The following is a 25,429-nucleotide window of genomic DNA, read 5'->3' as shown; positions in this document are numbered from 1 at the left end:
GAGATAGGACCATTCTTCTAGATCTAAAAGTATGATCCAATTAGCGCGAAGGAAACTTCCAACAGTTGCAAAACAACCGTTCTGCTGAACGCAGCCATACACATAATTGTCAAAACACGAAACCTCCGCGATGACAGCCGAATTATCATGTAATTACATTACTTTTACACTCGATCGACCATGATTGGCACAAACTAATGGATTACTACTTGTAAATATTACCAATCCGTAGAAAATAAAACTATGGTCTCAAGGGTTTTTGTTGCTATCAACATTACCCCCTCTTTTTTTATGAAAATTGTCGTGTAACCGTTAGTGCTTAGCGATTCTTTAATACGATTGGTTCCTACACTTAGATTTTGCGAAGAATTAAAGGCGAGAACCAATCATATTAAAGAATCACTAAGCGCTAAAGCCCATGGCACATACAAAAACGTAAGGCCGTAATACGTAAGCAGTAAAGAAATCGTAAGATTGGATTCGCTACTGGCCTTACGGTCTCTATCGTGATTGGCCAATTCGCTTACTGATTATGTTTACGGCCTTACGTTTTTGTATGTGCCATGGGCTTAACTGATTAATTTTCTCTGCTGAACACGCCAATTCCTAACCTGAATAGTCGTTAACGATTAATATCTCGTTAATATCTCAGTTTGCCGGACAGAGTGATGCTTTTCTCGATCAGATTCGTTCGTTTCTGGCAAAAACGTGTCGAATGATCCTAATTTCAATCAATTTTTGAGGTGACGTGGCTAAACTGAACAATTGCCGATATAAATAGACGAAGTCAATTTGCGAGAATAACAAAAACTTATGAAAAAGGTCGCGTAAGATCAATGATAGATACGAATGAAATATATAAAAATGTGACTGATCAGTGAGTGTGGCAAGTCAAAAAGCTTCTCAATTTAGTTTTCTGTTTTTACAATCGAACAAAGGTAAGACAGATAAAATTAAATGCTTCTAGTATTATTGAAATAACAATATTGAAAATAAATTATCTTGATCCGAAACTGTAATACAATCATTTATGTAATACATATTATCTCCCTTATAAGGGACACGGCCCTCTTGAGCATCTGTAAAAAATACCTGGGTGCAAATTCGCACACCCAAGTATCAGTTGTAAGTTAATTTAAACGATATTAATTAATTCATTCAACTGTTTAGTTAACTCTTAAGTCAGTGGCACACGGTACTTGTTTTCCTGCTGGATTGGTAACTGAGAATCTTGCTACCATAACAAATACCAGCATCGCAGCCAATATGATAGCAAGAATCTAATCCAGCAAGAACCTAATCCAGCAAGAAAACAAACATTGTGTACTGTCGGCTTTACCTGTAAATGTATTTCGGTTTTGTTTAGAGTTTTTTTATGTGAATATAAGAACAAGAGTCGATAGAGAAATTTAATATTGGAAATTTAATGTTCGATAAATTGTGAAACATGTATTTCTGCTTCTATTTTTTAAAACTTTATTTTTAAAAATTTGTGATAGACTTAAAGGGCTGAGAGATCTCTTAAAATTAAATAATTTGTTGAATATGTATTTGATGATTCAATAATGTCTCCTTGACACAATAGGCATCGATTTCTATCAAATGTTTTTAAGAGTTGCATAAGGCTGCCATTTTAAATATTTGTCGCAGTAAAGTACATAAAAATTCAAAATATTTTCTTTCAATCTAATATTATAGAAATTGAGCAACATTTAACAAGATCGAAAACTGGCATCTTTAAAGAAACATTGGACACAAATTATCTAACAAAAGTTAGCTTGACCAGATCTATTATCTTTCTATTGTGTTCTTCAGGTTTACAAAAATGGATTTGCGTAATGATATTAAGAAGGCAACATCACTTCCTTTCTTAGATAAAGATGCTAAGTTCTATCGATTGCAAGAACCAAGTCAAGCTGCAAAAGATAAAAAAATGAATGAAAGACCAGTGAAGAAACCACGAAACAGCCATGTCAGTATATGTAATAAATGTTTCATTTTATCGTTATTAAGATAATTTATTTTAATTATTATACATCTTTTTAAGTAAAATAATTTTGAGAAATTTTAATCTTCGTTAATAAATTGCTAATAAGTTACTCTAAACTTTATTTTTAAAAAATAAATCCTTTTTTTAAAGGGTATCTCGCCTGTATAAATACATTTTGCAGTCATTGTATGTTAATACATACATAAAAAATAATATTTGCTTTATAAATTTCATATATGCAGTGTACTCTAAAAGTCCAGAAATATATTGAAAACGATCAAATATAGCGAAAAATATGTGAGAAGCAAAATTATAAGACTAAAAAAATATAACGTATAATAAATCAACCTAACTAAGACTCCTTATAAATCAAAATGCGCTTGACTCCTACTGCCCTTGTTCTTTCATTGTTTTTTAAAAAAATATATCTAATAATGATAAAAGTTTGAATGAAGTCCGCAATATCATATATTGAAGACCAATTAAATTTTTAAAGTTGAATGTTCTTTTTTATTGCATATTCTTGTAGTTTATTTCCAGAACTTTTCATTATAATAAAATATTTTTCCTCAGATATCAAAGAATTTGTGGCTTACATAGGCCGACAAAATTTGGGGGGGAGGGAGGAGTCTTGTACTTCGAATTTCGAAAGTTGTCAAAAAAGGATTTAAAGTAGAAACATACAGCTATAAGTATAAATTGTAAGATATTTTTTACGATTTTTTTCTTTCGAATTATTTGGTTTTATATTTCAAAATTTGTCAATTTTTTCCTATTTTTTAACGATTTTTCCAAAGTTTTTTGTTTGCGGTTTGCATAAAACATTTTTATAAGCATCAAAAAAAATATTTTTAGTATTGTTGGAACATTTCTGAGTTAAATGCTGCAAAACAGACTTCGATATCATTTTTTTAGTTAAAAAAAAATTAATAAAAAAGTTACTTCTCGAAAAAACTGTTTTTGCAATTATTTAAAAAAATGGAGGGTGATGGAAAAAAACGGACAATGTAGTCGTTTTCAACGCATCAAAATTCTACGGAAACATCTTTCAAAGTTCGAAGCACAAGACTTCCCTTAAATTTTGTCGGCTTGTGTTATTGCTGTCTCATAATTTCATTGCTAATGGTATTACACCCTTTGGCACTCTAAAGAAAATACCCATAAAAGCCTCAAAAGAGTTATAAAATATTTTTCCGTTAAGTACCTCCTCGTGTTATGAAGTTCGAAAATTACAGTATCGTCGGCATTAGCATTACTACCGACGAGATACTATTAAAAACCGACATCCTTATGGGAGTTCGCATCCTTATTAATATTAAAGTGACTAAGAGTAGAAAACTGATAATATTGTACTAATTTTATGATTTAATTTAGAAGATGTGTTTATCGGTGTATATGCATTTAAAATTCAATAATATTTGATTTTTCTTTAAAATTATGATTTCATTGTTATCGTCAAAGTTTGATTATCGACAAAGATGATAACTGCAGAGAAAAAAAATTGTAATTTTTCGGCAATATATAGGATATTATAGCTTTACAAGTATGCATATTTATTTATGGAGCATTTATGTAATAAAAAATCATAAATTTAATAATGTATTAGCTAAATATTTGTTAATAATAGCAAATTTATATCAATTGTCGATAATGTCATCGTTCTTCAATTACCTCCAGGCCCTTGGGACCCTTTTTATACCGCTGAAAATTTGCTCAGGGTTGACGGTCTTTAAATAGTAGGCCTGTTCTTTTTGGCTGAACTTTTACACCAGTTCATCTTTCTTTCTCTTCTTTTCTCTTGGAGAGAAATTTTAATTATCTCCTTGGAATTATTCAAGGAGATTGTTCTTATTTTCATTTTTAATCTCCAATGGTCTTGATTTTGATATATGTTGTCAAGATTATGAATAAAAGATTTAAAAAATAAGAACACGCAATATAAAATGGGAAGTTCTAGTCGAAAAATTCAACTTAACCTTCATCTTGATCTTGAGGACTTTACCTAAACCCTTATCATCAGCAGGTACATTTTCTTTAGCTCTACAACTTTGTTTATATATTTTTCGAAATAGTTTATCATTTTCGAAATATTTTAGCTTTTCTGAACTTTTAAAAGATTCTGTATATTATTTATAAACAATTATTCGCTCATTTAATTTCAGTTACTAGAAGACTCTTATTCAGAGAATGATGACAGGGATATAAATATATGTAGTAGAGTAAAATCTACTTTCGACAAACATGAAGTTTCTGCTGCCGTTAAAGAGGTAAGCAGATATTCTTATCTATTAAAAAGGTAATTAAGAGACATTAACAAAAATACATTTTTTATTTTAATCATAAATAATAGCGTTCAGTTAGGATTTTAAGATAAAATTAATTTCTATGTTAAAAAATATATATTTGAGGAAAACATTAATAACTTTATGTTGTTTGAACATCTGAGCAGTATAAAAAAACTAATTAAAAATAAATTTGGACACACCTTTTAATTTGTATATTTTTACCAATTGACTTAATATAATAGCGTTCTCTTTATACTGCGTTATAAATTACTGAAGATGACCAAAATTATGTGGTTGAAACGTCTAAACTATTGTTAATAAACTTGATATTTTTTACACACGAATAACTTGTGTTTGTTCTTATAGGCATTTCTTTTCACTCTTATGATTGTATACCAGTCGAGCCTTTACACTTCTTGTATTTTTAAAAATAAAAATAAACATTAATTTTTAAAAATTAATAATTAAAAATACAAACAGAAGTAACAGCTTCAGAATTAAAAATTTAAATAAAATAAATATGAAAGGATTATTTGAAACACTGATTGTGTTATGCGAAATTGAATGTAATGCCACAAAAATAGAATTACATTAAATCTAAACGAACGTTTTGACCTTTAATATAGTCATTCTTAGTGGTTATTAAAATATAAAATATGTAACTGTCACCGACTTGTCAATACATAACTATACTGTTAAATATCCGAAGTTTCTTCATTGCTCTCCAATTTTTTTCATAAATATCGTAATACATTGAATAATATTATGTGGAACTAATAGACATGCAGATTATGTAGAGTCAAAACCATATACGGTATGACAGCATTTGAATTTCATGTATCCAAATGTACTGTAAGCAAAGCATTTATAAAAATATTTTTTCTTATTATTTTTTTATGTACATAATGAGAAATTAGAACTTATGTCTCATCTGCATATATCGTCTTGGATCCATTTTAGTTTATTGTATTGCGATGACATTATGAAGAGAATTGGAGAGCAGTAAAGAAAACTATCTCGGATATTCAATTCAACGGTATAATTATATATTGACAAGTGTATTGATGACAGTGTGTATTTTATATTTTTATAACCACTGAGAATGACCGTATTAAAGGTCGGAACGTTTGTTTAGATTTAATGTAATTTTATTTTTGTAGCATCATATTCGATTTCACATAAGATAATCAGCATTTTGACTCAAATAGCCCTTTGATATTTATTTTATTTGAATTTTTAAAGATTAATTAATGTAGCTAAAAAAATTAAATTAATATGATACAGGTAAATGGTGGACGTGACCTTTCAAATAAACATTGGGAAGAGAGTTTCTTCAGAAATCTTGAAGAAATGATACAATGTGGGAAAGACATATCTCAAAATTCTTCCAAATATGATAATATCAAAGTAAATCAACCTAAGGCTAATAATTTAAACGATAAATATATTCAACAGAAAGATAAATTGTATAGAAATGCTGCAATCATGGGTCTTTTGAAAACTAATAAGATTTCACTACAGGATTTAATTATAAATGAAAACCCAATAAGGAAAGAAGACGAACTAGAAACGATGGTAAGCATAAGTAACATATAATTATATTATAACATTATGTTATGAACACTATATTATACATTTGATACATGTATTTAAAGACAGTAGTCTGAACGTAAAAAAAAAACATTTTTCACCTTACATCAGCATGAAAGCATAATCAATGGACAGTATAATGGATGTATAATGGACAGTGATAAATGCCATGTGGAATCAGTTCCTCTTCGTGAAGATCCTGAAATTTATGTTCACCCTTTACAAATGGGATTAGATAAAAATCAATTCAAAGATATAGATTTAGTATCACGAATCGGCAAGAAGACAAAAGTGACACCACAAGACCATTTTCTTGGAGCGACTGATGACACTTTTTTTAATTTTGTAAAGAAGAAAGATAGTTCATAATCTATTATTGTTTAAACAGACAAAATTAGTAAACATTGTTTCGTACATGTATTAAGAGATAATATACGAGATATGTTAGACTTGGATATGCAAAAAATAATTTTATATACATATGAGATATATTAGACTTGGATATACAAAAAATAATAGCAACCGAAATAAGTTATTTAGTCTACTAATTGCTTACAATTATAGGAAATCAATGTTACGGTTGCCATTTTTTTATTAGTATTCCATTGGAGATCGATGGTCTTCTGCTAGAGATTGATTACCACTTACAATTATTACCATGAAATTATTGTCTTATAGTATTCTCTCTCTCTCTTTCTCACACACACACACGCACACGCACATACACACAAAGGGTTGAGGAACTGTGCGCTGAATTGATTTTTTGGATTTAGAAACGCACAGTAAATTACTGTATTAATATCACAATTAAATTTGATGCTCAATAGGCATCTATTAAAGAGATCTCAATACGTTGGAAATCTGTGAATAAATTTATTGCGAAAAATATTACCTCGTCGCGCAGTTCAAATGATTATATATACAGTATATAAATTCACATGGAATTATTTAAGCACTAAAGGTTCTTCTCCGACCGTTGTGGACTTTATTTTTTTATCAGTTGTGTGTTTACATGTACGGTCCAATAAGATTCTCGTTGTAAAACGGTTAATTGGAGATATTTCCTATAAAGTTGGAGATTTCTTTAAATAGCGAAATAGCCAATTTTCGGCCGAAAATCAGAGAAATGGAAACCGTATGTGTGTCAATGTCAGCAATATGTGTATGTGAGAGTATATAGTGTTATAGGATATAAAATTACAGGTATATTTGTCTAGAAAAAAACAATAAATATGAACAAAAATAAAGGTGAATACAAAGCTGTTGAAAGAAATATTATATTAAACAAAAATCTTTATAATGTACGCTATGTTTCGACATTGCTATGTAGTTGCAGGGTATTCTAATAGTTCTATTATATATATAATGATTCGCGAAAATTAACTATATTACACCACAATTATCAATAATCTATTTTTTGTAATAACTAGAGTTGCCGCAGATCTGGAAAATCTGGAAAAATCATGGAAAAATCACGGAAAAATATATAATAAAAGAACCTAAATTTTGAACTTTTTTGAACTTTTTTGAACTTTTCCTTGCAATTCTCTTAAATGCTCTTATTTTATATCTATATAAAGAATATTTATAATTTTTTCAAATATATTAAATATTTATAGTCAAAATATTGAAAAATTTTACTCTACAAATTATTTTTCATGTATTACTACAAGGAGACTTTTTTGTTCTTGCGTTGTAACATTGTTTTTCCATAAAAACTAAAAGTTTATTGCATCAAAACTACACCTGCATGGCAAACTTTCATATAAAATATCAGGCTGCGTTAGTTCATTTTGGTATATTCATCCAGATGATAAAAACATGATAGAAACATTAGCTACTGATAAAAGGATGATAGAAGGACTATGTTCCAAAATTGACTGCCTGTACTGAAAATCTATAATGCACGTAACGTAAACTGTAGCATTTTCAGCACAGTAAATTTGAAACACAGCCAAAGTGAGTAAAAAGAATTTAAAAAGAATTTTAAATTGTATATTTTAAAAAGAATATTATGTGTGCTTACCATATGTAAAACGTGTTTTACGGCGAATTTAATTGGACGTACTAGAACGCATGGGTGCCATATAAAACCGTTGTACACTGATAATTTGAATGTAAAAATATATTGTAAGTTATAAGTTGTAAGTAAGTTGTATATGAACAATATAAAAATAGATTGTATTATACAGAAATTCTGAAAGATTCTGAAATTTATATAAAAATTATGAAAAATTACAAGAAAAATTCTGAGAAAAATGTTATAATTCTGATGAAAATTTTTCTTAAAATTTTTCATATAATTTTTCAAAATTATTTTTATGTAAATTTCAGAATTGTTTAGAATTCTATATAATTTTATAACTTTAGAAAATTTCTCAGTTTTTATATGAATCTTAGAATATGTACTGTTAAATAATAAAGAAGGTCAAACACCAAAACAATAATTATCTTTGATTAGTATCAAAATGTTACTTGCTGGTATCACATGAAGACATTTCACTAATAAGCATCACTATAGGTTTGTAGCTATAAGTCTATGCCACCAATCAATTCACTACTAGAAAAGGAGAGAACTATTCCACTCTCTTTCTATCAAGTCCTCAGCTTCTCTCGCATAGAGTTCCTCTAGTAAGTGTTAGGACACCCGTCTCGCACGTATGTGCGTCCGCCATTAATAGGAAACATGAGTATGAGATAAAGAGCGACATTTATAGTTCGTTCTTATTTCAAAACCGTCTTAAGTAATGACTTAAGATGCTAATACGGCCCTGATTGGCTTATGACTGATCTTCAGACTGTATTTGACAATCTCAAACATAAGAATCGACTATGAATATCGGCCAAAGTGAAAAAACAACCTATAACAAGCTATTTCATTCTTACTATCACTTTCGTTCCCTGAATATGGCGGAACTCTTATTAGAGGAACTCTAATAGGAACTCTCGTATGAATACTCCGTCTATCCTATAAATCTATCCTATAGGTCTTATTGTTTAAGTTTTTTTTGTGTGTCATGGCCCTTAGTGACGTCATGTTTGTTTGTTATCTACAACTCCGCAAACTTATAGCGCTAAATGATGTAGCACGAATAGCATCTCTCCGAACGCATTCCTATTGTAAATCCTGCATAAGAGAAATCATTATCCTTGTTTTTATATTGTAAAAAAAGTCCTTTCTTGTTGAATAGTAGAATTAATTTCTTTTCACAATTTTACAAAATATTTTATACGTGTCTTTCAGAATGGACTATTTTTATAATTTCGTTATGAATATGAACTATTATCTTATATTTTCATTTTGAAATATAATGTTACACAAATTATTACTAGAGCTTTAAAAACAAATTGTCACATTTATAAATGAAAAATTTATTGTATACAATTAATAATTCAAAATAAAATGACATATAAAAAGATATATACAAAGGTGATTAAATATACAATTATATCGTTCTATTTATATTTAAGTATCGATCAATAACGTTGATATCAATTTATCAGTAGTAAGACTTATATAAATAGACTGCTGACTCAATGTGATAGAAAGAGATGAATCTGATTCCGAGATGTCCTTGTTTAGTTCCTATATGTGTGCGTCTTGTCTGTGAGTATCGTGTGAATTTATCCATGTAATTTATACATGTGTGAGCGAGAGAATTCAAATATGTCGCTGCCCAGCGCTGTCTTCAAAGAGGCGAAGTTGGCAGTCTACTTATAGAAATCTGTGAGCAGTAAATACATAATAAATATAAATTAAATAATTAAATAAAAAATATAAATTTAAATACACGTATTTTTTGTATATTTCATGTTTTATAACAGAGAAAATTAGATGTTAAAGTGTTTGATTTCGACTTACAGAGGCTATTTAGCACAAAGTGACGAACAGAAATAAGCTTCAAATTTAAAAGCTGTATGCATCGACTTTTTTATCTCGGCACATGATAGAGGTACATATATCAGTTTCCTTGTGTAACAATTAAAACAAGCAATTCTACATAAGTGGCAGCATTTTGCTTCATCCAAATAATCCACCAATGTATATGGTATTATACTTGCATCATACATTATCCTATATAAGATATAAAAATTATCTTGATCCATTCATTACATGTTTCAAGTGTTTAATTATGCGATATAAATAAAAAGAAAGAAAATAAGAACCTAGACTTCAGAATGCTCTTAGCTGACCATTCGACAAGACTTTTCATCCTTACTGTCATTGTACTATCGTTTCCATACACATAATTTTTAATGTCGTTAGTAAACGAATTCTCTGTAATATCTAAAAGCTGTAATCGCAGATGTGTGATGGTCACTGGTAAATACAACAAACGGTTTTTTGCTACATCCAAAATTCTCAGGTTTCGTAGAGTTCTAATATTATGTGGTAGATGTGTCAATGCATTTTGGCTAACCTTTAGATGTACCAAGGCATTTAGGTTTCTAATCTGTATTGGCAATTCAGTTAGCTGTGAATAACCACAAATTATTATAACAATAATAATAAATTTATAGACAACAGAATCTGCTTTATTAATTAATACAATCTTTAAGTTTAATTGGATAATACTTACTGAATTACTACTTATATCTAAGAAATGCAAATTGTGCTTAATGGCAGTTTGTTCTAGCCATTTCCACTTCAATCTAGGTGATTTTCCAAGATTATTTTGTGACAGTAGAAGTTGTTGAAGATGAGGTAAGGTGCCTAGCTCCTTTGGTAAATAGGAGATGTTATTGTCTGACAAATCCAGAATTCTTAAACTTTGCAAATGCAAAATTTGCCGATCAAATGACTTTCTGCTCAGTCCACTTAAAATTAGTTGCTCTGTAGTTCTTGGGAAACCCTGTAAGGTTGGATACTCAGACTTTTTCTTCACTACCACTTTGACTTTTCCCAGGGAGAATTGATTCGAGTTGAAAAACACATTAGGCATAACTGTATACTGGTTTATGAGAACATCATGCTGAGAATGTCTATTTATTATTTGATTCAATATACGAAGAAAGCTTTTCAATTGAATTGAATCACTCTGAATTATCAGATCGTGACAAGGTTGTATCAGTCTTATTGTAACTTTGCCATCGGCGATAAACTTTGTGAACACTTGTTCTACATTATTAACAATCTAAAAATAAGAAAAAAAAGATGATTATCAGATGTATCCTTCAAAAATAAAGTGAAATATGCAGTTTAGACTCCACTGAAAGTATGAAAACTATTAAAACAATATAAAAGTTAAAGTCTAAAAAAATCTACAATGGGAGTAAGAGCCATTACACATACTTTCTGTAACCGTTAGACATATCATAAGAATTAGTCAATCAGGGCACAAAATTTGTGATAATTTTTTAATGTGATTGGCTAATTCTTACGGTACATCTTTATTTTTGCAGATTACTGTTATGGAAAGTATGTGTAGATCCCTTAAAGCCAGAAACACATAGAAAAACTAAGGCAGTAAGACTTAAGCAGTAAGCGAATTGGCCAATCACAATAGAGTACATAAGGTAATAAACCTTAGTTTTCTACTATGATTGACCGAGTTCACTGTTTATGTCTTATGTCTTTAGCTTAAAGTCTATTCTACAATAGCCATAAGCATAGTTGTGATTGTGGATGTAATTGATCAATCATTTCGAATATGAGGAGAATATTTGACTGTGATTGGTCAATTCTTACAAGTACAATCATAACTATGTTTATATAGCTATTATAGAACAGGCATGAGAATTGACTAGTCACAATTAAATATGAGAATATTCGACTGTGATCAATTTTTACAACCACAACCACTTACAACTATGCTTACTCAATTGTAAAATGAGCTTAAAGCCTGGAACACAGATCCTTTGCATAATATATAAAGCATGAGGAAATCAACTAATTAGAATCTTTTGTTTCATAGAAAGAAAGAAAGAAAGAAAATAAAGGACTCTAATTGATTAATTTTTTTATGTATTGAATTCTTACGTACTAAAGAATCACTAAGTGCTTACTGATTAATTTTCTCTGTTGAACACAGCCATTACTCCTATTGTAGACGGCCTATAAAGTCCATTTTATAAATGCATAGTTGTAAGAGTTGATCTATTATAATCGAATATAAAAAAAATATTTAACTGTGTTTGATCAATATTTACAATTATAGCCACCTACGACTATGATTATACAATTATAGAATGAGCTTGTTAGAAAAATGGACAATTAGACACTAGTATTACATCCAGCTACCTGGTACTTGATGCCTTGTTTGTTCTGTCGTGTCTGCAGATACAGGTATAAGTCATCTTCGACTGATTTCTTAGTGAATGCCACGATCGACTGTGATCTTCTCTGCGAGCAGACAGATAATGTTCTGTCGTGGATCTCGATATAGCAGTAAAACTTCATAACCGTTTATCGTTGCGCACACCAGTAAATCGTCGAGTTCGGGGCAACGTCAAATGTAATGAACAATAATAGCGTCTTCTAAAACGTCGTGATACCAAGTGTTATACAGGTTATACATAACCTATATTATAACCGATTAAACACTTCTCTGTTCTTCTCTCGATTATTTTTCTTCTTCTTAAAAGCCCTTATCTAGATTTTCGACTCCGACCTACTAAAAGGTCGATAAAATGGTCCACTAAATCTGGTATTACGGTGTATGGATACGCTTCATCGTGCATATGGTCCGCGGCCTATACAATAGATGTTCTTGTTTATCCTGTAGGTTAAACAAAGACACCTATCGTATAGGTCGCGGACTAAGGGCATCCAACGTAAAGCTGGTTCTACATTAGTCGCATCGCAGCGTCGCAAGCGTTGCGGTCCAATCAACATCAAGCTAGTTCGACTCTGATTGGATCATAACGCTTGCGACACGCTTGCGACATTGCGATGCGACTAATGTAGAACCAGCTTTACGTTGAATGCGCTTAGTCCGCGACCCAGCTTAAGCCCAGTGTCCACGATGCTAGAAATCCGTCAGAGATCTCGGATGAAGAAAGAATTGACCAATCGCATTGATCATGTGACTAAATTGTTTAAATGCGATTGGTTAATTCTTTCTCTCTCCGAGATCTCGGACCAATTTCTAGCATCGTGGACACAAGGCGTAATGCCTGTGTCATACTACGCATTGGAGATTGAGGATTGCGAATTAAAGATTAGAATTCGACCAATCAGGTAATTTTAAGTTTAATCCGTTTCGTTCTAATTGGCTGAATTCTAATCCTCAATTTGCAATCTTCAGTCTCCAATGTGTAGTGTGACACAGACATAAGGCCGGAATCAGACTAGGCATTAAAGATTGAGATTGAAGATTGAAAGATTGAAATTTGACTAATCAAAACAATAGGAACTAAAATTCCTTTGCCCTCATTGGTCAAATTTCAATCTTCAATCTTCGATCTCAATCTTCAATGCGTAGTCTGATTCCGGCTTAAGGTAAACGTACGGAATGATGCCACTGACCGGAATAGCGCCACCTATTTTATACACGCAGTAAAATACAACGTAGTGAAAGTGTTTATAAATTTTTAGAAAGAGATTGTGAAAGTGTGTGAAATGCCGCCAAAGTAAATATAAGAAAATATCTGATTTTTCGTGAAAAGCAGTTGCACAATCTCATGTCGAGAATGTATCACTTTTAGCTATTCGTGATTGAATTTGTTCTTAAATAACTACCATGACAAGGTAATCCATAAAGTGATAAACGATATATTTTTGAACTGTAATACAAAGTATTTGGTTTTGTATTACATTAATATATTTAAAAAAATAACAAAAAAAATATCACACAATTATACGATTTTTGTATAATATAATAAGGGTGGCAGATTTATATGCATGCGAAAAGCACCATCTGCATAAAACCGCCATGAATGTATAATAACACTTTAATACAAATTAGTAAGAAATTAATATAATAATGATGGGATCATTAGATCAACAACAAATTACTGCTTAGTAATGGCTTTTTCACATTGGACGCGGAAATGCTTACCACGCGGCAAAATGCGACGCGGTAACCAATGAACATGTTAGGAGCTGTAAGCTTATTGGCTACCGCGTCACATTTTGCGCGCGGCAAGCGTTTCCGCGTCCAGTGTGCAGGAACCATTACGTTTTTGTATGTGCCATGGGCTTTACGGACGTGATCCTGGCCGTGTTGCCTCCGTTTACTCCATGGGAGGCAGGAGCCATTAACTAAGGGCTAATTTCACCAACCACGGTTAGATTAACCGATGGTTAAAGTTAGCAGGGTGACCAACAGACACATATTTTCTCGTAACCTCTTGGCTCTAACCTGAAATTTGTGGGAAGCAATAAACAGTGTATTATACATGTGAAAAAAAGTTTAAAAGGTAATATAAATATATATAATATGTTTCTTTATATAATATAAAATGACATTATAAATTTTATTTTTTTTTACAGATTAAAACATGCAAAGGCAAAAGAATTTTTCTGACGCAGATAAAGAATCTTTATTAGATTTAATATTTTTACAACGTGATGTCATTGAAAACAAAGAAACTGATCGTTCAACACTTGTAAAAAAGGATGAAGTATATATATTTATATTACCTTTTAAACTATGTGTCTGTTGGTCACCCTGCTAACTTTAACCGTCGGTTAATCTAACCGTAGTTGGTGAAATTGGCCCTAGAAGAAGAAGAAGTACTACGACTGCACTTTGCACCTCGCACCCTCGCCATAGTGGAAGGATGGCCAGTGATTTCAGTTGTCGCGGTTATCGTCACTGATTTTTCTGTATTGGTAGTGATTGGTAGGTGGACCGCGGAATTGGGCGGAATGTGTATCCGTTCGCGCGAGAAAGTCGAGACAAGCGGAGTGATTCAGAGGCAATTCGGATTTCGGGGTCGAGTTGATCAAGCAGATCCGAACGGCCTGGAACAGCCTCAGTTCTGCAGGAATCCTTTCTTCCGTGATCTCTGATACGTGTGGATACATGACGACAAGGTACCGTGACCGTCGATTGCAGTTGATCTCCGGCAGGATGTTATGAGCATTTGTGAGTCGGACCTTCTTTCGAGGTTTCAAGATCACACTTGGTATGTTGCTGTCACAATTGGCGATTTTTTAAGCCCCGGCACGAAAAGGTCACGGGCCTTCGTCGTTGAAAAATCTTGAAGATCGCTATCACGTCGTCCTTTTTTGCTCTTCCCGACGGGATATCGTCTAAATAGGATTGAATAATTTCTCATTCGTCTCGCGAACGATGCTGTCGCTCGTGATGGTAGATTGTGTATCTAAACGGCAGATCCTGCTTCTTCTGTTTGTACTAAGTCAAACTAGTCATGGCCACGACGAAGATGCACATACTCTTCGGTATACCCACGACAACTTTTCCATGGAAGTTGGCAAGAAAAATCACTTCGTCATGTTCTATGCGCCATGGTAAAGAAATGCATATTTTGTTTATATAGTCATGCTATAAATTGTTTCTTAAAGAATTAATTTATTTCATATCTAAAATAAAAGACAGCGTGCAATGTATACTTGTTTTGGTAATTGTTGAGTTGAGCTAGCTCACGTCTGATATTGATAAAAAGTAAGTCCATTCGATGCATTTTTGCATGAAATCACTGAATCTGGCAAAAAAAGTTTAGCTGTGTGAACTGGTGTGAATCGAGAAATTGAGAGCTGTTTATATAATGGGAGTAGTAAGATGTAGTAAATTGTAAGCCGTAATAAATCAACCAATCACAATCGAATGAGAGATCAATCGATTGATGATTGATTAGATTCTTACTTGATACTAGGCCTGATCTATAATATACAGATTAAATTTGGTATAAAAAGTAAGAGTAAGAAATTGACCAATCACAGTTGAATGTGAGAAGAATACTCGACTGTGATTGGTTAATTTTTTACTCTTTATTTCTCACACCAAGCTACGTTTGTTTATGAATTTTAATCAGGGAATGGAAAGTTATTTTTTAAAAGCAACGAGTTACAGTTATTCGTTACCAAGTAGGAAAATAACAAGTTACCGTTACTAGTTACCGATTTTTAAAAATAACTCGTTGCAGTTACCATTATTTGAGAAAGAAATTTTTCGTTACTTTTCTAAAATTACTTTTTTTAAAATCGACTTTTTTTTCTGCTAAATCTAAATGGATGTTTAAAAGAAAAATCATGGATATAAAGAGTATCAAAAAGATTAGAGTAAGAGTTTTTGTTATTCTTTTGGCTCAGAATTCTGTTTTTAAAAAATTCAAGAAATTCAGAAAATGCGAATTTAAAAATCACATTTTTATATGATCTAAATGATCATTTCTAAAATAATTCCACACACACAGCAATTAAATCTTATATATTATATTATATATTATATTCGATATTTTTTTAGATTTTTAGATTTGGTGAAACATGTTGAAAAAACAATGTTTTTCCCGACTTCTAACTTTGATAAGCACATTAACATGATAAACTTATCTTACCCTAATAGGACATTAAAAGACTTTAGATTTTTTTATCTACGAGACTAACTCAAAATAAAAGCTAGAACTCTAATCAGAATCTTGAGATCTAAAGTTGAAGTGCTATAACTTTACATGCCCATTGTAATTGATCAATTCAACAAAAAGAATGTATTTTATGCTGTTTTTTATCTTAATTAAGAAATAAATCTATCTATTTTTCTTAGGAATAGAATTTATATAGCAAGAATATATATTATTTTTTATGTTAATTGAACAATAAAATCCAATTGGGAATGTTCTGTATAAGGTGTGGTCATTGTCAAAGACTTAGCCCCACATGGGAGCAGTTGGCAGAGATCTCGAATGAGGAGGACAGTAATATAAGAATCGCCAAGGTGGATTGCACAACCGAGAGCGTTTTGTGCAGCGAGCAAGATGTTACTGGCTACCCTACGTAATACATTTTTGCCATCTAACTTAATTCTTGTCCAAAACAGATTTTTTGAAAATTTATTTTTAATTTATGTGCGCCGCGATTATATCTGATAATATGTTTATGCATAGTGTCATACATTTGTAAATTATCTTGAAATTGTATTGCAATTACATATAACGTTATGATGTCTTTTGGACATAGGTTGAAGTTTTACAAAACTGGGGAAACTAAAGGCATCAAGTTCCGAGGCACTCGTGATTTACCTACATTGACTTCTTTTATTAATGATCAACTGGGTAGTTCAATGGTGTGTATGTTTTATACTGAATTTCGTGCTATTGCATTGAATTGTTAGTCACAGTTTATATGTTCCAGGTTGAAGATGTCATGCCGACTCCTCCGGAAGCAGTGAATGGATTACTGGAATTAACGGAAGATACGTTTGAGAAACACGTATCTTCTGGACATCATTTTGTCAAGTTTTACGCGCCCTGGTGTGGACACTGTCAGAAATTAGCTCCAACTTGGGATGAGTTAGCCAACAGTCTTCGCAACGACGATGTAGTCAGTATTTCTAAGATAGATTGTACACAGCATCGTAGCATTTGCGGCCAGTTTGACATTAAGGGATATCCTACATTGCTATGGATTGAAGATGGAAAAAAGGTATTGAATTATCGATTTTTTTTGCACAAAGAATAGTTACATGCAAGGTGCTTACTATCTAGAAAAATTTGGAAAACTTGAAATTTTGAGGAGATTTTTTATCCTTGAAAGTCACGAATTTTTATGAAACTTTATCGATATTTAAGGAAATCCTTGAAATTTTATTTTTGTATTCTATCTTTTTCTGAAAACTTTTTTTGTTATTTTTTCCTGATAATGTAAAATGTCAGCAATCGGTGGTAATAATAATAATAGCTTTAGTGAATGCTATGGCTTACAATTAATTGAAAGCAACATGTATAGTATATGATAAATACTAAAGGCACATTGTGGAATTAGAAAGGTGACCCATTCCAACGGATACATAGTGAGTTGAAAGTAGAAAGATCTGTCAACTAATCAAGTTTTGAGCTCATTTGCAAAAATTCACATGATTCGTTCATGCTGCAAATGAGCTCAATTTCTGATTGGGGGTCCTCCGCCATTATGCGCAATGGGTCACCTTTCTAATTCAACCATGCTAAAAGCATGACTGCGGCTAAGGGTTGATTTGATGCTTAATTTGAAAACGAATACGTATGACATACATTCACATATATTTTCGAATGTCTCGCGAGTTTTTAAAAAATCAAGGTAACAGTAGAAGACAATATATAGGGTGTCCCATTTTAAATAACCCATTAAAATTTGTCAAAAACTGGTAGATATGGAAAAATGTATCAAACAAAAATTGTATAGTTCGCAGAGTTGGCATTATTTTACCCACCCCAATTTTATCTACTTAAAAAAACCCGCAATTTGTGGGTTTTTTGGGTTTTATTGGAATTTTAGAAAAATACATTTTTTAAACACATAAAAGGGACGTATTTATAAATATTTAATGAATATATGTATACTAAACTATAACTGAAGTGATATAATTTTAACATATACCAATTTTAAGATATATACAGGATGAGTCACTTAAGACCGGCTACCCGAATAACACCCACAGTTTTGGAGAAAATGTTTCAGATGTAAGTGGAATGGTTTCAAGGGGGACGTATTTGGTTATGTTGTCTTTCTTCTAGGTGGAGGCGCTAAAAAGATATATAGGTCATCTCCATTTTTTTAAACGAAATTGTATAATTTTTTTTATACAATATGATCTCACTAATCATTCTGCATATAAAAGTATTAAGGTAGTGATAATAAGGTAGTGAATAATGATAAATACAACGTAAACTAAATATTACGTGAAAAAAATATCAAATAATCAATTTTACCAAAAAAACCCCCAAAAAACCCGAAAAACCCAAAAAAATCCCAATAAAACCCCCATAAAACCCAATAAAAACCCCCATAAAACCCAGAGAGAGAGAGTGGTGTGTGGGTTAAGTTTTTTAAAAAAGCCCGAGTTTTTTCCAACCCTGATGGTTCGGAGAGGGATATAAGAAGGTACCATTGATTTGACCTTGGGTGGCGTCGTTAAGGTCAGATCAAGGTCACATCGATTTTTTTAAATGGAACACCCTACTTTTGATGGTATCTGAATATCTGGTGTTCCATTTACCTTCTTATGTCTCCCTCCGAACCATACAACTTTTGTTTGATACATTTTTCCGTATCTACCATAGTTTTTGAGAAATCTTAATGCATTATTTAAAATGAGACATTCTGTATAATAGAAATTCTTTAATATTAATAATTATAGTGACCCATTTTTACTATCCTATAGATGTCATGGCTACAATTGTAGAGAAGATAAATGCAGAAAATATCTCGTTCACTTTAAATGTTTATAAAGATATACTCAATGCGTTTTTGTGTAAAAGTAAAATTTAACAAGGAAAAAATCTCGCTGTATCTCGCGAAGCAAGATATTAATAATAGCAGTTTGCCATTATGAGATTATGAAATCTATCGTATCGACATGCATGTTGCGAACTGTGCAGTGCGCATGTACTGTGGTCACGTGTGCATGCAATGGCTAGCCATATGCGCATGCATTTTATATATATTAAATCTTTAAAAATGAATGAGCAGAGCTGGGCATGTATTTGAAATACTTTTATTTGACACCTCATGACCCTCGCGATTTCCACGTGCTTCCTACATACAGCTTTTATCCAATGTATTATGTGGGCTTCCACAATTAATACATGTCTTTGGCTGTTGCGCCTTCAAAGAGTGGTGAGCACCCGCGCAATTCAGGCAAGCTTCTAGTTTCTCACAGAACTTATTAATGTGCTCTATATAGCCACATTTGAAGCAGAGCCGAACAGTACATACAGTTTAACTCAATTAGCCATTTTTTCGATGATAATCATATCTGGACTCGCCTTTTGTCTTGACGCAGACTGCTCGAGAGTCTTCGATTTGGCCGGTTTTCCTGTTTCGATATTTAAGTATGAATAGGTTCGTGATTATAAGATTGGATTTCTCCATCTCAATTGTTTCCTTCAGTTTTTCGAGAGGCATGTTTTCCAAATTGAATCTCTGATTATCGCCTTCCTACTGATTTTGAACTTGGAGACAAGAACTACAATACCTGTCGCTTACAGCATTATGTTAAACAAAGCATTATTCACTAGAGTTTTTCAACTAAACGTGACCCTCCAAGTACCTCTCGAATATTTATATATTTGGCAGAACTTTATATTATAGGAACTGATTTTTTTCGAGATACAAATAAGAGGGAAATTCGCTTGTTCTTCATTTGTTTGTTCGATATGACTCGAAAGTGAACAATATATAGGCCCTTCAAGAAAGCATCATATTTAAATTTCCTTTTTTCGAGAGTCTCGAGACTATCTTTTGTACCCGTCATCAGGTTTAGATGAGTTCATCATCTGTGAATCATTGCACCTACTATTCAATAGTTACACGGCTCGATTTATGTCGAAGTTATAACATCGATGATATGAAACTGGCCAACATAGCTATTCCTTCGAAGAATGGAATGACTGTGATTGGCCAGTTTCATAATGTCGATGTTATAAATTACCGACGTTAGATGTCGTGTAAACATTTATTTTACGACGAAATTATTACATCGATATAATGATTCAAAGTCATTTGATGAAGAGGGTTACTACATCGACATAAAAAGGATGTGTGAACAGCCGTGTTATAATTTCGGTGTAAATTGAATGGCATAAGTATAACCTAACCTGAAAGTTCATTTTGCTCAACTTTTCATATTCTTTTATGCTTTCAGCTCGGGAATAAAACGAGCCTGACCGTGTAAACACGACTTACTTAAGTGGGGCTTATGACATCAGCGTTATTAAGTCGAAGTTAAGAAGCCGTATACATATAAATGTGTTAAGTGTTATAAGAACACTATGCCTAGTTACACCAGAAAAGGCACTCATTTTTGCTACTCATGGTACACTGCTGGTAGTGGAATCTTATAGTTTACATTATATAATGTAAATAAACATAAATTTTCAGTATTATATGTTAGGATAATAATGTATTTTAATCTTTCTTAATTTATTATTTTGCATTAAGGAGCTGGTATCATACGCAATAAGCTTTCATGTAGATGTTTGACACTTGATACTCCTATCTAATGGCATTTTCAGGTTTCTCTCTGATTTATGGTGCTTTTTTACAAGAGACAATGTAACACAGTGATCACTTAAAATTTAATATTAAACGACAAGGTAATGATCCACTGTTACATTGTAGCATCTGTATCTTTTCCCTCATGAAAAAACTACAGAAAACTACTGCACTATTGCACTATTAATGTGGTAGTAAATTCGACCACTATTGCACTACTGCACTGGTATAACAGGCAAAAACTCAGTTTTTTTCCAGAAAAACCTAAATTTTTGGGAGTTTTTGTGGGTTTCTGTGGATTTTTGTGGTTTGTGGGTTTTTGTTCTAGAACTCTAATAGCAGTCATCTATTGTTTTAAAAGCGTAGTATCTGTTCGACAAAAACATAATCTTAAAAAGTTGTCAAACAGATACTACCAGGATTTAGGACCAGCATTTTATTAATATCATTTATGTTAAGTAATCATTGCAACAAATTTCCGATTCATTTATAGAATAAAAAAACTAGTTTAATTTTTAATATATGTTGTAATAAACTAGTTTATTTTTAAAGATCCAATAAACGTTACTCGTGACCTTTCTAACTACTAATTTTTGCTTAGTAATTTCGAGCTAGATATTTTACACATTTCAATTTATTTACACGCGGGTCGTACAATGTGTTCTGATAACTTTCCATTTAAATTTCACCGTTATTATCTTTATTTTAATTACCAACTTCGGTGATCATGAGGCTTTAACTTTGAAACGTTGGATTGATATTAATTGTAAACTTATAACAACCATATCACAGGTACATTTTTAAAATTATGTATTTCTAATAATGTTTTTCTATCACATTTTTCTAATAATTTCTTTCACTTACAATTTAAACATTATAAGGCGATCAAAAATTAAATAAGATACTATATTCATAGAAACAAATTTTTTAATTATAATATTATAGAAATATTTGATTTACATAGAAACACATTCTCTTAATAGACAATTAATGTTTTTTTTCATCTAATTTTGTCAAACGTATTACCACAGTATGTTTGGAATGATTTGGTAAAACATTATTCGATTTCTTTTGAAAATTTTCGAAAAAGACTGCTTTTTCTCGCCATTCAACGACGAAATAATTAAATTCACTTGATGACGTTAAAGAAAATTTATCAATTTTATATAATTTTATTCGTAAAGTTAAATGTGTTATGTTCAATCTGCGATACGACTTCATATCTTTCTTTCCAATGTTTAATTATAATTAAACTAACATAAATGAATTGAAATATAATATATAAAAATAAAATATCTAGCTCGAGATTGCTAAGCAAAATTAGTAGTTAGAAAGATTAAAAAACATGAGCATTTTTTTTTAGTTTATTGAGTTTTTGTTTAAAAATGCGAAGATATATTAATATTATACAATGAAATTTGACATGCATTTGGGTTTTTGTAATTTGTACTTGGGTTTTTCTACAAAAACCCAGTAGGTTTTTGTAAACTGAGTTTTTCTGTGCCAACCCTGCCACTGGTATATTACTGCAGTAGTTTCTTTTCGTGAGGAAATATTCGTAAAAAAAATTAACTTACAAATTTTATTTTTTTAAACTGAAATTATTTCATATAAGATGTTTACAGTGTATGATTTTAGCTGAAATTAGTTATCTAAATTGGTTTTGAAAAACATACTTACCTTAGTGTGGAATTCGAACCTGAGATCTCTGGATTATGAGTTTCCTGCATTACGTCCTACACCATTTCTTCGATTGATAAATATGTTAATAATTATTATTTGTTATAATCAGCACGCGCACACATGCATGCACGCATACACCCAAATGCCTGTGAAATATTCCTACATGCTAAAATTACAATACTAATTGTTCTAATGGTACATATGTACTTTTTATTACAACCATTTTTTATATTAAATGTTACAATTAATAAAAATACGCTATGTTACTGAACATTCTGTTAATAATATAACAAGAATGCTGCAAGGGTAGTATTAAATAGATACTAATAGTGCCACTACTACGATAGTGGTGAACACTACTAATAGTGTTAAACACTACTAGTAGCACTACTGATTCAGCAGTGGCACTATTGCATATAAATAGTAATACTATTGAATGTCAGTATCACTACTGTACACTAGCAGTTTTTTTCCGTAAAGGTTATTGAAAAACACCTTTTATAAATAAAATTATCTACATCTCAACTATAGTGCAGATCGAATGAGACATCGGAACGAATTTTTATTTTACTTAAAAAAATGTTCTATACGCGCTTTCCACGTGAATACCACAATTACATTGCAATTTTCTTAGTATTGTAGCCGTAATTTCAGTAATAAAGAAATTTTTCTCTTACGGAGGTCTATAAATCTCTCTTTTGTCAACTCTTAAAAAATTCTTTAATTTTACCTAGAATTTTTAAAGAAATACCTAGAAAATCCAGGAATTCTTAGGGAATTTTTTTACATTATTTCAGTAAACATTAGGTCTGTTTTCGTTGCTTGAAATTCTCAAAAATTGTTGCACTTAAAATGAGATAAATGTATGTATGTTCGGACGTTAAAAAGAGAAAAAACGAAGATGTAAAAAGTGCAAGTAACGCAAACAGATCTATTCTCTTTTACATAAAAGAATTTTTGATGGAATATTTAATGGAATATAAATCTCTAGGTGGATAAATATACTGGCCAGCGTACTCACGAAGAGTTGAAAGCTTATGTGTCAATGATGCTGGGTAAGAATGCAGAGAATGAGTTAAGCCGGAAGCTTGAGAATACTGACGGAATCCCGAATGCTATATTGAGTTTGACGGCTGATAGTTTCAAACAAGGTATCGAAAAGGGCCTTTCATTCGTCAAGTTCTTCGCACCCTGGTGTGGACATTGCAAACGTCTGGCTCCTACGTGGGAAGAGCTGGGTAAGAAGTTCTTCGGCAACGACAATGTGAACATTATCAAAGTCGATTGTACACTCGACGTAAGTAAACAATTGTGCAATGAACAAGAGGTGGATGGTTTCCCAACTTTGTACTTATATCGTAATGGACGCAAAGTCTCGGAATACAATGGCTCGCGTAATCTCGACGATCTGTACGACTTCGTAATGAATCACATGAAAACGCATGACGAATTGTAATTTTGTTTGTTGTTAAAGCACCGAGATAGGTGTGTGTGTGCGTGCGCGCGCGCGCGAGAGAGAGAGAGAGAGTGTGTGTGTGTGTGCGTGTGCGTGTGCGTGTGCGTGCGCGCGTGTGTCGTAATGTATTTCTAATAATACTTCGAATAATTGAATTAATTTAAGACACATGACGTTTCGATTCTTCATTGCCAAATGGAAATGGAAGAAGCGGGAATTTTTTTCATTTTTATATCTTATACATCGAGAGAAAAAGAAACGATTTTAGTATATAGAATGTAACATACCAAAATGTAATCCTGTGTAAAAAAATGTGCTTTCAAAATATATATATTTATTGTCTTTTCTCATTTATTTTGCATTTATACATATAATTCTTTTTTGTTTATTCCTTATACTATTATATTATTTATTCCGTATACCTTGATAATAGGGCTATAAAATTTTATTAAAAGATAAAAGAAAATAATAAATGTTGATCTTGTTCTTCGTATATTCAATACAAGTATTAATTGATTTCGTCAGAAATAAGAAAGAATAATTGATCTTATTATAGTTCTTAACATATTGCTTGTATGTGTATGCGCAGCATAAGTGATGCTTATTTTAAATATATAAAGATTTCTGATGACTAATTAACGGATATACATGTATGTATACATATATATATACACATATACATACATACATACACAATAACGCCCGACTCAAAATCGTAAATTTCAATGGGATCCTTCAATTATATTCTGATGATAAGCTCTTGGGAATTGTAGCAATATCAAATTGACCGAATGCCATTTTTATTGTAATTTGATTACACTGATAACCATAATTGTTTTAATGCACAAGAGTCATAAATCCTCCCAGCAAACCGCAACGTGTAACTTAGATGTAATGTTATACGAGTGTCAGAAATGTTACATGTAATATTATTTGTAATGCTAAATATAATGTACTTTTTGTGTGGTACGACTCTATGTCAGCAACTTTGAATATAACATTTGTATATCGAAAATATATCAATAATATATTAGGGGAACTTGGGGTATAATGGTTATAATGGTTATAGTTAGATTTTTTCAAGTTTTAAACATATTAAAGATAAATAAATCAACTTTGTTATATGTATATTAAAATATTTTTTGAAGTATTTACTATAAGGAAAACTTAAGTTTTACTGCAAAAGTATAGATTAACAGGACGAAATTATTGTTTTGTGAGAGTGTGTCGTAACCTCACTATAGGTTTGTTCGCGTCGCAAGATCTAACATACTCCAACATGTTCCTACCATAGCTCCTACTCACTCTATCAAGCGCATTGGAGTGAG

At 31.5% G+C, this 25,429-nt stretch overlaps 3 protein-coding genes across 5 annotated transcripts; 2 read left to right on the top strand and 1 right to left on the bottom strand.

The window, feature by feature from the left end:
* Nucleotides 1–603: 603 nt before the first annotated feature.
* LOC108725834 (uncharacterized) lies at nucleotides 604–6,302 on the top strand. 2 transcript variants are annotated; one of them, XM_018453079.1, is made up of 5 exons: nucleotides 604–938; nucleotides 1,816–1,972; nucleotides 4,153–4,257; nucleotides 5,560–5,850; nucleotides 5,977–6,302. In XM_018453079.1, exons 2-5 carry the CDS (start codon nucleotides 1,826–1,828, stop codon nucleotides 6,232–6,234), a joined length of 801 nt encoding a protein of 266 aa, XP_018308581.1. In that variant the 5' UTR covers nucleotides 604–938; nucleotides 1,816–1,825; the 3' UTR covers nucleotides 6,235–6,302. The 2 variants fall into 2 exon arrangements, with proteins under 2 accessions (XP_018308581.1, XP_018308583.1); XM_018453081.1 differs by lacking the exon at nucleotides 604–938 and adding an exon at nucleotides 1,056–1,125.
* Nucleotides 6,303–9,365: 3,063 nt separating this feature from the next.
* Lrr47 (Leucine-rich repeat 47) lies at nucleotides 9,366–12,572 on the bottom strand. The gene is made up of 5 exons (XM_018453078.1): nucleotides 12,107–12,572; nucleotides 10,446–11,000; nucleotides 10,033–10,340; nucleotides 9,728–9,940; nucleotides 9,366–9,590 (listed from the first exon to the last, which is right to left on the bottom strand). The coding sequence occupies exons 1-4, from the start codon at nucleotides 12,263–12,265 to the stop codon at nucleotides 9,733–9,735; spliced, it is 1,230 nt and encodes a 409-aa protein (XP_018308580.1). The 5' UTR covers nucleotides 12,266–12,572; the 3' UTR covers nucleotides 9,366–9,590; nucleotides 9,728–9,732.
* Nucleotides 12,573–14,631: 2,059 nt separating this feature from the next.
* prtp (thioredoxin domain-containing protein pretaporter) lies at nucleotides 14,632–24,193 on the top strand. 2 transcript variants are annotated; one of them, XM_018453029.1, is made up of 6 exons: nucleotides 14,632–15,283; nucleotides 16,619–16,765; nucleotides 16,949–17,054; nucleotides 17,123–17,413; nucleotides 23,637–24,109; nucleotides 24,168–24,193. In XM_018453029.1, exons 1-5 carry the CDS (start codon nucleotides 15,105–15,107, stop codon nucleotides 24,099–24,101), a joined length of 1,188 nt encoding a protein of 395 aa, XP_018308531.1. In that variant the 5' UTR covers nucleotides 14,632–15,104; the 3' UTR covers nucleotides 24,102–24,109; nucleotides 24,168–24,193. The 2 variants fall into 2 exon arrangements, with proteins under 2 accessions (XP_018308531.1, XP_018308530.1); XM_018453028.1 differs by lacking the exon at nucleotides 24,168–24,193 and having other exon boundaries at nucleotides 14,633–15,283; nucleotides 23,637–24,160.
* The last annotated feature ends 1,236 nt before the right edge of the window (nucleotides 24,194–25,429 follow it).

This window comes from Mycetomoellerius zeteki, unplaced genomic scaffold (assembly GCF_001594055.1).
Source record: "Mycetomoellerius zeteki isolate Tzet28-1 unplaced genomic scaffold, Tzet1.0 scaffold364, whole genome shotgun sequence".
NCBI lineage: Eukaryota > Metazoa > Arthropoda > Insecta > Hymenoptera > Formicidae > Mycetomoellerius > Mycetomoellerius zeteki.
Note: the sequence above shows the minus strand (reverse complement) of the source record. Positions and strands in the feature narration are given on the sequence as shown.

Bases quoted from the DNA above. Each gene is read 5' to 3' on its own strand.
- LOC108725834 (XM_018453079.1), top strand. From the start codon at position 1,826: ATGGATTTGCGTAATGATATTAAGAAGGCAACATCACTTCCTTTCTTA. The intron at 4,258-5,559 runs GTAAGCAGATAT...AATATGATACAG, and splicing joins TTTCTGCTGCCGTTAAAGAG to GTAAATGGTGGACGTGACCT. The intron at 5,851-5,976 runs GTAAGCATAAGT...ACCTTACATCAG, and splicing joins AAGACGAACTAGAAACGATG to CATGAAAGCATAATCAATGG.
- Lrr47 (XM_018453078.1), bottom strand. From the start codon at position 12,265: ATGAAGTTTTACTGCTATATCGAGATCCACGACAGAACATTATCTGTC. The intron at 10,341-10,445 runs GTAAGTATTATC...GGTTATTCACAG, and splicing joins TAGATATAAGTAGTAATTCA to CTAACTGAATTGCCAATACA. The intron at 9,941-10,032 runs GTTCTTATTTTC...TATCTTATATAG, and splicing joins AAGAGCATTCTGAAGTCTAG to GATAATGTATGATGCAAGTA.
- prtp (XM_018453029.1), top strand. From the start codon at position 15,105: ATGCTGTCGCTCGTGATGGTAGATTGTGTATCTAAACGGCAGATCCTG. The intron at 15,284-16,618 runs GTAAAGAAATGC...GTTCTGTATAAG, and splicing joins GTCATGTTCTATGCGCCATG to GTGTGGTCATTGTCAAAGAC. The intron at 17,055-17,122 runs GTGTGTATGTTT...TATATGTTCCAG, and splicing joins ATCAACTGGGTAGTTCAATG to GTTGAAGATGTCATGCCGAC.